At 35.8% G+C, this 13,876-nt stretch overlaps 1 protein-coding gene across 2 annotated transcripts in view; it reads left to right on the plus strand.

Moving 5' to 3' along the window:
* The window catches only part of KLHL1 (kelch like family member 1), a 359,488-nt gene that overhangs the window by 326,959 nt on the left and 18,653 nt on the right, over window positions 1-13,876 (plus strand). For both annotated transcript variants that reach the window (XM_036121358.2, XM_036121357.2), the window contains exon 9: window positions 7,529-7,741. In XM_036121358.2, coding sequence (XP_035977251.1) covers window positions 7,529-7,741 — 213 coding nt within the window. The remainder of the gene's footprint in view (window positions 1-7,528; window positions 7,742-13,876) is intronic.

A 13,876-nucleotide genomic window follows, 5' to 3' on the forward strand; every position in this document is an offset into this window, starting at 1 on the left:
TTATAACTGTTCCAGAAATTATACAGAATCCCTAAGGTTTTGATACATTCTGGTATAACTATCATCACTTGCAATTTTAATTATTAAAGTGCTGTATGTCACAGAATTTCCTTGTCAGTTCCACTTAATGACAAATATAGGTCTCTGTTACCTTTAAGATCACAAAACTAAACCAAGAATTTCTAGAACTAATGGGAAAGCTACATTCTGAGAGACTTGTTTAGGACATTGCTGGTTCTCTAGTGTTTGCTCTTCCAGACTTAAGCCTATCTATGACACATAGAAATTTGGAAAATATTTCTTTGTAAACAAATATGAAAACTTTAAGTTTTTCTCCCTAAGATCCTCCCAGAATTCAAAAATTCTCAGTGCGTATTCTTATATTTTCATGACAGTGTATTTATCTGCATAAGTTTAATAAGAACCTGGTCTCCTTATGACAGGACACAATTGGAAATACTGGTTATTTTACCAAGGCTTGACTGGACAGTTGTATTTGAGGGAGATGTTCATAGACTCAGATATGACAAGATAGTTTTAAGGAGCTAAGGTTGACTTTATGGAGTCAGTGAAGCCCCTTGGAAAAATTGTCCTGGTTCTTTGTTTACAGGACTCCTAGCAGCCTTACTAGGGGAGTAAAGAAGGTTACTTCCTGGTATATACAGTAACCTCAGAATATTTTGGGGACTTATAGAAGAGAGGAATTCACCCAAATCTATAGGTATTACAGGCAAAGCCTGATGGCAAGTATTTGGCTTGGCTTCTTAGCCTTGAGAGACTGTTATAAGTTCATTCGGAAATTCCTTATGAACATTCCCAGTAAAGCAGACAAAAGAAATAAAAAAGAAAAAGAAAAAAGAAAAAACAACCTATATGGCCAATCACTATTGTTATTGTGCTTATGTAAATAATGAAGCCAAGTTTGTTAAAATTGGACTTATTTTACAAACAAATTAGTTTTAATTTGGCTATCTTTGGAAATGAGGGTGATTTTATTTATTTTATTTTATTTTTTTTTTAAAGATTTTATTTATTTATTTGAGAGAGAGAATGGGACAGAGAGAGAGAGAGAGCATGAGATGGGGGAGGATCAGAGGGAGAAGCAGACTCCCTGCTGAGCAGGGAGCCCGATGCGGGACTCGATCCCGGGCCTCCAGGATCATGACCCGAGCCGAAGGCAGTCGCCCAACCAACTGAGCCACCCAGGCGCCCGGAAATGAGGGTGATTTTAGAGAGAAATTATGTTTCGGTAACATGCCTTTGTGGCTATTAGATTCTAGCTCTGATTAGCTGTCTTTGTTTGTTGTTTGCCTGAAAAACTGGACTGGACCCTGAATTCTTCTGGTTTTCTCCAATATCTGACAAGACTCTCCAAACTAATGTTTCCAATTTTTTCTCATTCTCTTGACTTGAAATCACCAAGAACTAAAACTGCTCTTTTTTTCCCTGAAGCCCTGGAAACTGAAGCTAACAACTTGAGGTAAACTTCAGAGAAAAATTGCCACACGTGTTTAGATGATCTTCATGCCTATTGCTGTCTAGCCGCTCAGAAAGATCACCAGAGACCCACAGATAACTGAATAAGTTTATTCCAGCCATCCCAATTAGATGGATTTGCCATTGGAAAATCCAGACACTGAGATGTTTATGGATGAAACAGTTTTATGGATCAAAGACAATGAAGATCTGAACGCAGCTATTGTCTACTGTTGAGGGCACCAGAAATTATACTGTTCGACTGCCCAAGGGAATAGCTGGGCAGATCAAGTTGCCAAGTTGGCAGTCCATACAAAAACTCCAAAACTCTCTGTAATGATTTTCAGTACCAGACATAGATGTAACTAAAAACAACCCCAGTATTCCTCAGAGGACATCAGAAGAACTAAGGAATGGGGTTTGGACACCAAGCTGGCATTAAAACCAGCTGGAAATATAATGAATCCTTATCCCAGGACATCTTCTGGAAGAAATGATTAACCATATTCACCAAAGCATCCATTATGGGTGAGATGCTATTCTTCAGTGGATCCGGAAGTATATTGTGGGTCCCAGTCCTCAGAGAAGTCTTCAAAAATGTGACACTGCAGTAAAAACAATCCTAAGACTGGGTTCTCACCAGCTCTAAAAGGGTATACAACTTAGAGGCACCAAACCTGGAGAAGGCTGGCAGGTAGATTTTATCATGATGCCATAAACAACAGGTGGTTTTTAGTATTTGCTAATATTTGTAGACCCCTGGTCTGAAGCCTTTCCATGACCTTAGAAAAGGCCCCCAAAGTTGTCAAAACAGTTTTAAGCAAAATCATTCCTAGGACTGGATTGCTGCTAACAATTCAGAGCAACAGTGGAGCAGCATTGGTGGCAAAAATCACACAAGCAGTGCCCAATGCCTTGGGCATTCAATGGAAATTACACATTTTCTGGAGACTCTACCCAACTGGAAAAAAAAATGAACTTCTGGCAAAGATATGCCAAGAAACCGACTGAACTTGGGAAATGCTTCTTGGGTAAGAGTAGCCCCTAGAAGTAGGCTTGGATTAAGCCCCTATGAAATGTTATATGGAAGGCTCTTTCTACACTCGTTCATGACTTAGGAGTCCCTGATGGGGCTTACATTAGGAAATTGGATACTATCAAGTGCATTCAATACAGCAAGATGATGTACCCATAGATGTGCCCTTATATCTCCCAAATCCTGGAGACTTGGGGTTATTAAAGACCTGAAGGAGCGAGCACCCAGAATACCAGCTCCAACCTTGTTGGACAGGACCTAATGAGGTACTATTGACTGCCCATTCTTCAGTGAAACTACAGGGAATTAAGCCACGGATTCATCACATTCAAATGAGAAGAATTCACAGGTTCCCTATATGCAGTCAGCAAGGAGAACATTGAAAAGAACCTTGCTTGGACTAGCAAGCCTCTGATGGACCTGAAACTACTATTTAGGAGAACTGGTCTGAAGAAATCAATAAGTACAACAAGCTACTTGGTTACAACAAATCTCCCCTAAGGCCTTAGATAAAATATAGTGATAACAAAAGTACAAAAATTTTGGTGATACAGAATGTTAAGTTTCAACCTTGAACTAAATGTCCCATTCCTCTAACCCCAATCTTCCTTCCATTTCAGCAGGAAGTATATAATGTGGCCATCATCCCAATTCCCTCAAGAATGAGGAATGATCAAAAGACAGTGGGGATTAAAACTAGTAAACAAAAAGTTAATGGTACAACTCTCAGCTGCAGTTTTTAACCAGATCTTTTTCATTTGCCTTTAAATTTCCCTTACTCTACTTCTTCAGAAGGGTGGACTTGAGGTTTGCCTTCTTGTCTTCTCATTTGGTTGCCTTTAGAATAAACCCTTCCCTTGCTGCATACTCCATGTTTCAGTGATGGTCTTTGCTACTGCATCGGGCAGATGGGCTTGAGTTTGGTTACAGCCATCCCAGAGTATGCACTATTGATAAAGTATGACAAATATTAAATAACTTACCTAGAATACAGATTATAAACAATGTTAATTTTCTAGGAAAAAAGACAAAATGGGATCAGAAAAGACTTTCTAGTAGAGATACACTTGAATTGGTTGAGAGATGAATGAGAGGTACCTAGCCTATGTAGGAAAAAGGTATCTAGGGTAGAATGCACAATGGCACACAGGGTTAGAAAAGATCTAGTTCTGTGTCAGAAACTTCTAATTGTCTCCTAATACTTATTCACTCCTTTGTCTATGAAATATAAATACCCACTCTTAACTAAGCATATGGCCATCTAAAATAAAAACAACGTATTGTAGTACCTTATCAATTACTTATTGACATTGACTAAGTTTGGTCAATGGTATATCAGAAGTGAGATATGCAACTTTTTAAAAGATGAATTATTTAATATTATTGGAGTATAGTTGATATACAATGTTACATTAGTTTCCAGCATAGAAGGTAATTATTTAATTTCTCTACATGTTTTCTTATGCTCACTGCAAGTATAGCTGTCACCTTACAATGCTATTACAGTATCATTGACTATATTTCCTATGCTGTACCTTTTATTCTCATGACTTGTTCCATAACTGGAAGCCTGTGTGTCCCATTCCCCTTCACCAATTTTGCCCCCACCCCCTTTCCTTCTGGCAACCCTTAGTTTGTTCTCTGTATTTTAGGTTTGATTCTGCCTTTTGTTTATTAATTTGTGGAATCTAAAAAAAAAAAAAAAAAGATTCTTAAAGGGAGGGGGTGTACTCCTTCCACTTTTCCTTTGTCCTGCTGTTTGAACTGTGGTTGTGTAGCTAGGGTTACCTTGGGCCTTCAGCACAAGGGTGTTTGCAGAGAATTCTGCAATGGGATTTTAGCATTTATGTACAATTCCCAAGCAAGAAGTACTGCCAACTTTTCATACTGCCTGCAAGGATATTTGTAAATCAAACAGCAAGGAAGATAGAGATGGTGTCTTTCTTTGGGGGCACAGAACAGATTTGTTCTTTGACCAGAATAATAAAGATAACGTCTCCCTTCAGAGCAAAACTTGGGTGGGTTTGTTGGCAGGTTTCTTTAAAGAACTAGCATTTCCTCAACTTAATGTTCCTCAGATGTGAGAAAGGCCAAGGTCCACTGCATGTGCAATATTTACTTGAGTCTCTACCCCCCTATTGGGCCTTGGGGTGGAGGGTGGACAACAAGAACCAATGTGAACTTGAAGCTCATGGTGTTTAGTTTGCTGTGAATTGTAGCAATTGTTCTCTGACCTAGGAGTCTTGTGTCTTTTTCCAGCATCTACAAAACTATGATGCACTAATTTCTTAGATTTCAAGTAGTAAAAAAAATTTAGATTCCTCACAATTCTTGACAAAGGGTCATACTCTACAGATGATATGCTTTAAAGTGGAAAACAGCCTGGGTCTCATGCCAGCCCCTTTAAACACATTTGAACCCATGTCCTAACTAGTATAGGATTTGTTTCCTTAAACAGCTATATTTTATTTTCTAGAATATGAAACATGTGACACTCATTTAGATGGACACCTGACAAGTAGGTCTCAAAACACTGAGACCGGGTCACTAAACTTTAGGCAAAATTTATCTGTGTGCTGAATAAACACACCAGTTAGGGAAAGTAGTAGGGAAGACTCCGATTCTTGCCCTTCTCAGCAAAATTCAGAAGAGCTTGCTTAAATCAGGGATCTTTCTGATCTCGTATGATTGATTCACAGCACACTGAACTATGAACCTGATGATTCCTATGAATGTTATTTCTCTGTCTTTTCCTCATTGTCTCAGAGTGAAAGCCCAGCTCTGCAGCATGGCATCAAGGCCTACATTCTCAGCCTCCTTTTGTCATCTACCAGCTGCATCTCTCCTTTCCCCTCTTCCACAAACCCCCTTCCATCAGTGTGACATACCTGCCACTCTTTATCACCTGCTGTGACCTTTTTGCCCCTTGTCTTTATGCGTAATGTTTTCCCTGTATGTAAAGCTTTTCTCCTATTTCTTCATCTTACAAATTTCCACTCCTCTTTCAACTCCAAGTTAAAATGTCAGTTTCCTTTCTTGCCGTGAAACTGTCAGCTGCCACCTCCTATCTTGTCAGTGCATTTACGTCTAGCATCAGATTCTTCTCTGCTCTTCAGAATCTCAACATCTAATTTGTCACTGTAGCGAAGCAAAGCAGGGAATCAACCTAACTTATGATTAAATAGTTTATGAAGGGAGATCTGAGAAGATAATTGTCCACGAGGTTATATGCATACATTCTAGCATTTATTCTAACTGCTCGAGAGTATATCGTTTCTATCCCTTGGTTATTTTTAGAACTTTAACAATAATTATAGTAATCGTTATTTATTTTTCCATTTTAATTCTTAGTCACTTAGCAAATTTATGTTTCAAAATAAGTGGGTTAGAGAGAATGTTAGCTGATAGCATATATTTGTAAAGTATGTAATTTTCAAAATCTTTCAAGTATTAAAATACATCTAGTAGTTTTAACAGTGGATTCAGAAAGCAGTCCAAAAGGACACTATTAACTTTTACACAAATTAAAATTTTCTCATTTATTTTTCAAAGCTCGTTTTTGAGGAAAAATTCAGTGAATTTACTCTTGTCAAATAATTTTGCGTTAATATTAATCAATATATTAAAATTACAGCAATTTCATTGTTCCTCTGTAGACTATATAGTACTATATAGGGATATGTACCAAATGAAAGAACCCACTGATAACACAGCCTAGACTTTCATAAGTAATTCATAAAATAATAGCTACCATACATCAAACATTTATGTTACAAAAGGGATTGTCAAATATTATGTCATTTTTATCAAGGCATTATATAAATTTCTTTTTTTGTAGAATCCCTGTTACTGGATTTTATTAATGGAGTGTTCACACAGAAGAAAGAGATGTAATGAGTAGTGGTTTGTAATATACATAATTATATTAAAGAAGTCATTGATGTTGTAACTTGTGAACTTTGCAGGAATATTTAATTTCCAAATAAAAGGCTATACTAATAGCCTCAATATTTAACTTCTAAAATGTAAGCAATATGCTTAATTATCATTAGTTTCTATATCCATCTAGCTATATATTTGTATGTTAGCATTTTAAATAATTTCAGAAAAAGAAAGTATGTGATACATACTCTATTAGCAATGCTGGGTTCAGATAAATCAACACTGTACTTTATCAGCGTAATATGTATAAATAAAAGAGAAACTTGAAGTCAAAAATTCCCTTTAAATGACAGGAAAAAAGAGAGGATGCTTTTCTTACATATAAATTATGTACCAGGGACTGTGCAAGATGCCTTGTGCGAAGATACTTACTCAATAAGTAAAATTTCTGCAAAAAATATTTACATTTTAATAATACCTCATGATTATAGCATACTTCTTTTAAGTTAGATCTTCACAGAAATAAACGAAGCTCAGATTTCATGAAGTGTTTAGGATGATAAAAACTTCTTGGTTTCATTTCTGGGTGCTTCTGCAAGTTAAACTGTCCAATACTTGTCCTTTACAATGTTCCTCTCAGTTAATTTCAACCTACTGAAGACTGAGATCTGGCAGACAACTGTGAGTTAACCAGGCAAAGAGGCATTACAACCATAAAGAGCACACTTGGGCGGTCAGAAACATTTTATCACGCCAGGCGTTAAAAGAAACATAAACAGCTTTTTTAAAAAAAAATGTCTCTAGGATGAAATCAGTTTAAACATCATATTTTAGAGTTACTACATTATATTAGAGCATGCATTTGCAAATCTAAGACCGGCATGATTTTATATACTAAATAATAAAGTCTTTCTATGCATTTACTTCAACTTAATACTATACTTTTCAGTTTCTATTTACCGATATATTAATCATAATGTCTACCGGTAAAGCAAAAATCCACAACATCTAATCTTATTAAAACACATGTGAGACTCATATGGTGATAGAAAATTTATTTTTAAAGGACTTCTTTTCTACGTTTTGTCATTCAGACTGTAGTATTAAATCCTGTTTTTCTGATTGTGTTTTTAGATTATATTCAGTCGGAGGTCGTGATGGAAGTTCCTGTTTGAGTTCAATGGAATATTATGATCCTCATACAAATAAGTGGAACGTGTGTGCTCCAATGTGTAAGCGGAGAGGGGGTGTTGGAGTGGCCACGTGTGATGGTTTTCTCTATGCAGTAGGAGGTCATGATGCTCCTGCTTCAAATCACTGTTCCCGGTTACTAGATTATGTAGAAAGGTAAGATCCAAAGTCACAGTTATAATGAGAGAAATAATGTAAATTATACTGATGCCTAATTCAGGTGATTATAAAAACTGCATAATTTAGGAAGGGTAAATTCTGCTTTTTAAATCTCTGTCTCTTTATCCACCCCCCCCATATACACATGCACAACCCTTTCATTCTTTTTTTTTTTTTTTAATTTTAATTTCAACATAGTTAACAGGCAGTGTTATATTAGTTTCAGGTATACGATATAGTGATTCAACAATTCTATATATTACTCAGTGCTCATCAAGAAAAGTGTACTCTTGGGGCACCATTGTGGCTCAGTCTGTTAAGCGTTTGCATTCGGCTCTGGTCATGATCCCAGGGTCCTGGGATCAAGCCCCGCATCAGGCTCCCTGCTCAGCGGGCAGCCTGCTTCTCTCTCTCCCACTCCCTGTGCCGCTGCTGCTCCCTCTGTTTGTGCTCTCTTGCCCCCCGCCAAATAAATAATAAATAAAAATCTTTACAAAAAAGTATAGTCTTTTTTTTTTCTTTTAGATAAGGGGAGGGGAGAGGGACAGAGGGACAGAGAGAATCTAAGCAGGCTCCACTCCCAGCGTGGAGCCTGACACAGGGCTAGATTTCACAACCATGAGATGATAACTTGAGCCAAAATCAAGAGTGGGCCACTTAACTAACTGAGCCACCCAGGTGCCCCAGGATAAGTGTACTCTTAATCCTCTTCTCTTATTTCACCCGTTTCCCTTGATAACTATCTATTTGTTCTCTATAGTTGAGTTTTTTTTTTTTTCATTTGCCTCTTTTTCCCCCTTTGTTTCTTAAATTCCACATATGAGTGAAGTCGTATGGTACTGTTCTCTGGCTTATTTCGCTTAGCATTATACTCTCTAGCTCCATCCATGTTGCTGCAAATGGCAAAATTTCATTCTTTTTATGGCCGAATAATATTCCATTGTGTATATATATACACCATATCGTCTTTATTCATTTGTCTATCAATGGACACTTGGGCTGCTTGCATAATTTGGCTATTGTAAATAATGCTACAATAAACATAGGGATGCATACATCCTTCCGAATTAGTGTTTTTGTATTATTTGGGTAAATACCCACTAGTGTGATTACTGGATCATATGGTAGTTCTGTTTTTTTCCACATCTTCGCCAACACTTATTGTTTCTTGTGTTTGATTTTAGCCATTCTGACAGGTGTGAAGGTGATATCCCATTGTGGCTTTGATTTACATTTCCCCGAGGATGAGTAATGTTGAACATCCTTTCATGTCTGTTGTCCATCTGTAGGTTGTCTTTGGAGAAATGTCTGTTCATGTCTTCTGCCCATTTTTTAATTGGATTTTGTGTGTGTGTGTGTTGAGTATTTTAAGGTCTTTATATATTTTGGATACTAACCCTTTATCAGATATGTAATTTCCAAACATTTTCTCCCATTCAGTAGGTCTTTTAGTTTTGATGGTTTCCTTTGCTGTGCAGAAGCTTTTTATTTTGATGTAGTCCCAATAGTTTATCTTTGCTTTTGTTTCCCTTGCCCTAGGAGACATAACTAGTAAAATGTCGCTAAAATCAATGTCAGAGAAATCACTGCCCATGTTCTCTTCTAGGATTTTTATGGTTCTAGGTCTCACATTTAGGTCCTTAATCCATTTTGAGTTTATTTTTGTGTCTGGTGTAAGAAAGTGGTCCAGTTTCATTCTTTTGCATGTAGCTGTCTGGTTTTCTCAACACCGTTTGTGGAAGACACTGTCCTTTTCCCAATGCATATTCTTGCCTCTTTTGTCAAAGATTAACTGACCATATAATCATGGGTTTATTTCTGGCCTTACTTTCATTCTTTCTTATATTTTTTTCCTTCCTTTCTCCCTCCTCCCCTCTTTCCTATTTCCTTCCCTCTTTCCTTCCTTTTTTCCTTTCTTTCTTCTACTAATATTTAAAGCCCTATAATTTTTTTCACAAGAATTTGAAGTGATATTTTAAAAGATCCTTTAAAAAAGCTTTAAGTAATCTATTTATGAATGTTTGTTAATTTTCTTTTTAAAAATTGGATATTTTATTGTTCTATTCATCCTATCTTGTTCTACTACCCCCTTCAAACTCTCAAAGGCAAATTATGGACTTTGTTTTGTGTCATACCTTTCTTAATGGAAGACAGACTTATTAGAAGTCTATTTTCTATAATCCTGGTCCTCTTTTAATTCTTCCTAAAAATGGCCAAGTGCACAAAGGTCTGGAGTAGAAAGCCACCTTGGCTTCAGGTTTGGTCCAACAACCCAAACACTTCCTGGCATGGTTATAGCTAAATTCTCTTTAAGGGCTGTACCTCACTTAGAACTATTATATTGTGTGCAGTAAGGATCAGAGTTAGTGAACCCGAAGATGATACTTCTTATTACTGAAGGATATATGCTGATATATGGGGAAGTAGGACTAGGGAATACTGAGGTCAACTGTTTTATCAACTGGGATAGGATAAGTAATTCTACTGTAATGAATAACTTCAAAATTCTCTGTGACTTAATACCATAATTTTTTTCTTACTAACACTACATGTCCATAACAGATCCATGATAGCATTGCATATAAGCTATGCATATAAGAATGGCGTATAAGCTACAATATAAGCGCTGCTGGTGTCAAATGGGAAATGTATACACTGTTCACTGATTCCTAAAGATTCTGCATGCTAGTAATATAATTCTCTTTTCTTCATACTTTGATAAACCAGTCATATGGCCACAGAAAATTTCATGAGTGTGGGAGAACTTCTACGTGGGATAAGAACAAGAGATATTTGGTGGATTGCAGTGATGACCATAAAAATTTTCCTCTTAACATTAAGAAACCACATCCATTATATTCATGCTTGCAAGTGGCGTAGTCAGTGGCAGAAAGGTGCTCTATCTTTTATATTGTTCTAAGGATAGGAGATGATTTTTACTGAAAATAAGGCCATTGGCAAGACATAGCTTTTAGTAAACAGACTCTGTTCTCTGTTCAAACTTAAACCACTTCTTGAATAAAACATGTTTAATGTTATTGCTACTGGGTGAAATGAACTGTAGATATATGGGTATCTATACACAGAGGAAAGCATTACGCTCAATACAGTTTCACTTCAACATTCTCTTGTCCAGTGAAATTAGGATTTACAGGTGTTATAATGTGGACAGTGGTCAGAGTCCAAATAAATAGATGTATGCTTTTATATATACAAACATGAAATCATTTATTTAAAAAAATACTGCTTATAGACCAACAGCTCATTCACATTTTCCTCTGCTAAATTCTTGGGAAAAATAGCAAGAAAGATTAACATGATGTGGCTCCTATATATACTTTCCTATATATCTTATATAAACATTCCTAATGAAATATTTCATTTATTCTCTTCTAACATTACTGTATAATGTATTACAATGTTGTTGGTGAACAGAGGCATAAATTATTCAGTCTAAAATTAGACTTAAATGAGCGTAGCTATTTTAAGTTATAGGAGTACAGTGGGTATGAGCAGCTTAAGTAATGCAGAAGCATGCAGCATTATCATGATTCTTATCCCAGCTCATATTATGTGTCAGATTAATAGCATTTGTGAGGTTTCTATAACATATATTCTATATTGACAATTTCACATGTAAATCGTCAATAAATCAAAGTACATAATAATACTCTGTAGAATTATTTTACACATATAACATAAAGACTGTTTTTTAGTATATAACCATAGGAAAACAAACCATTGGGAATAATAAGAAGTAGTGTACAATGCTATGTATTACAGATGTATAGAACAAATTTTGTATGACAATGATTTCTTATGGAAACATAAAGGTATTATATAATAGTGCTGTTAAAGTACAGTTATGTAAGACATCACAAGTTGTAAAGGCTCAGGCTGTCTTGAACACAAAGAATACTGGCCCCTCAAATCAGAGCAGGAACGATGGCAAGGACTAAGCAAGAATAGGAAGTTTAGAATAGTTGATGGAATAGTGAATAGTAGATTTGCAGCCAAGCCTCACTCTAATAAGAGCATCTTAGTGAACAAAATCAGTGTCCAGAAGGTGCAATCCATTAGACAAAGCACATTTATCTATTTTACTTATTCTACAAATACTGTTTTGCATATATTTTTCACTGTGCTAACCCGAGCTTAAAACTTATTAGAAGAAAGAGACAGATAAATAATTAGAACTTTAAGATCACAAAAAAACAGAAAACCGGGCAATGGATCAGAAAATGTGCTCAAAGGCATCAGTACCACTGCTGGCTAATAATAGATTAGGACCACCTTTGCCCTCAAATTTGTATCCCAGTAAAAAGGCCTGCAGGAGAGGGATATCAAGATAATAGGAGCCTTCTAAATATGCTTTTGTAATATCCACTCTTGTTTCCTCTAATTTACTCTCCATATAGCAGCCAGAGAGATCTTTTCATAATGCAGATTTGACCTGAAAGCACAATGGAGTTTTCCTTTGTAACAATTATCAATATTATGATGAAAAATTATTTAAAATTTTTCAACATAGCTAGGATTCATGTGCTGGTGATGATCTAGATTAGCTTGTTCACTCTTATACTCTTCCACTTGGCACAATTCTTGGCACAAAGTAAATCTTCACCAAGCATTTAATGATATCAGGTAGAAAAACAGGCCTCAAATTTCTCACAAGGGAAGGCATCTGGAAATACACTGTACATAGGGAGTTAAATAGATTAATAGATAGAAAGAAAGATAGGGATGCATGAAAGGATAGAAGAATGGATGGATGAATGGACTGATGGAAAGACAGATTTGATTTGATTTGATTAACATATAATGTATTATTTGTTTCAGGGGTACAGATCTGTGATTCATCAGTCTTACACAATTCACAGCTCTCACCATAGCACATATCCTCTCTAATGTCCATCACCCAGTCACCCCATCCCTTCTACTCCCCTCCACTCCAGCAACCCTCAGTTTGTTTCCTGAGATTAAGAGTCAGTCTCTTACGGTTTATCTCCCTCTCTGGTTCGAAAGACATAAATTTTTGTTTATTTTTCTATTTCCCTTTGAATGCCCATTTCCATCATTATAGACTGAGTAATAATGCTTTACATACATATATTTTAGGCATTTATTGGGTAGGCAAAATTTTTGATAGGGCCTAAAATATTAAGCAACTTTTCAGATATTAATTGAAAATTATATCTTGATATCTAATCCAAACACTATTAACAAATAAGCATTTGTAAAATTTTTTATATCTTACTTAAATATAAAACTTTTGTTCAAAGTTTACCAAAATCCACACACTGGTCATATCAGAAAAAGTCACCTAATATAAGAATATCTAATTTTTCTGTCAAGATATGGCTCAAAATTTTTATCATCTTTAGATCTTGATAAAAATTAATAAAAGTTAAGATTTGCTGTCAGACATACAGGGATAAATACATTATTTATTTCACTAAACAATTTTTTAAAGTTACCATAAAGATTAATACATAAGAATAGAATTTTGGGTTCTTTCATTTCTCTTCTTAGTTCATCTTTTTGGTTTAGAATAACCCAAGAGTTGTAGCAGTTCTAAATAGTGAAAACAGATGATCAAGAAGAGACTTTTATTTAAATTATGGCCTTATCCTAGGCCTTATATAGCATATTAATACCTTAACTCATATTTTGATATATGTGAGATCCTAAATTTTCTACAAGACCGTAATTACTTGAACTGTTTAAAGTTAAAATGTTAGATAGGGGCTTTTGAACTTTTTAGTAAGACACTTTCTTCTTCCTCCTAAGATCTTACTGTGAGCAGTAAGCCCCCAAATGAGTGTAGCATGAAAAGACTAAGTAGTTTGCTGTTAATGTTATTTTTCTCTTATTGGGCACATAGAATCTTTGCTATTTTTTTGATGACAAATTATGTTCAAATTTCTTTTAGACACATATACAAAAGATGGAAATCCTGACAGCCTCTGTGTGTAGGGGCCCTGCTTTACAAATGGATGCAACAACTATTAACTAACACCAGAGCTAAACTAAATTAGATGTGTGATTAGATATTTGCCTCAGTGGCTTATGAGGCGAGTGCCATCTTTGAAGTGGTCAGCTAGAGACGGGATAACAGAAAAATCTGCTGTC

This window comes from Halichoerus grypus, chromosome 4 (genome assembly GCF_964656455.1).
Source record: "Halichoerus grypus chromosome 4, mHalGry1.hap1.1, whole genome shotgun sequence".
Lineage (NCBI taxonomy): Eukaryota > Metazoa > Chordata > Mammalia > Carnivora > Phocidae > Halichoerus > Halichoerus grypus.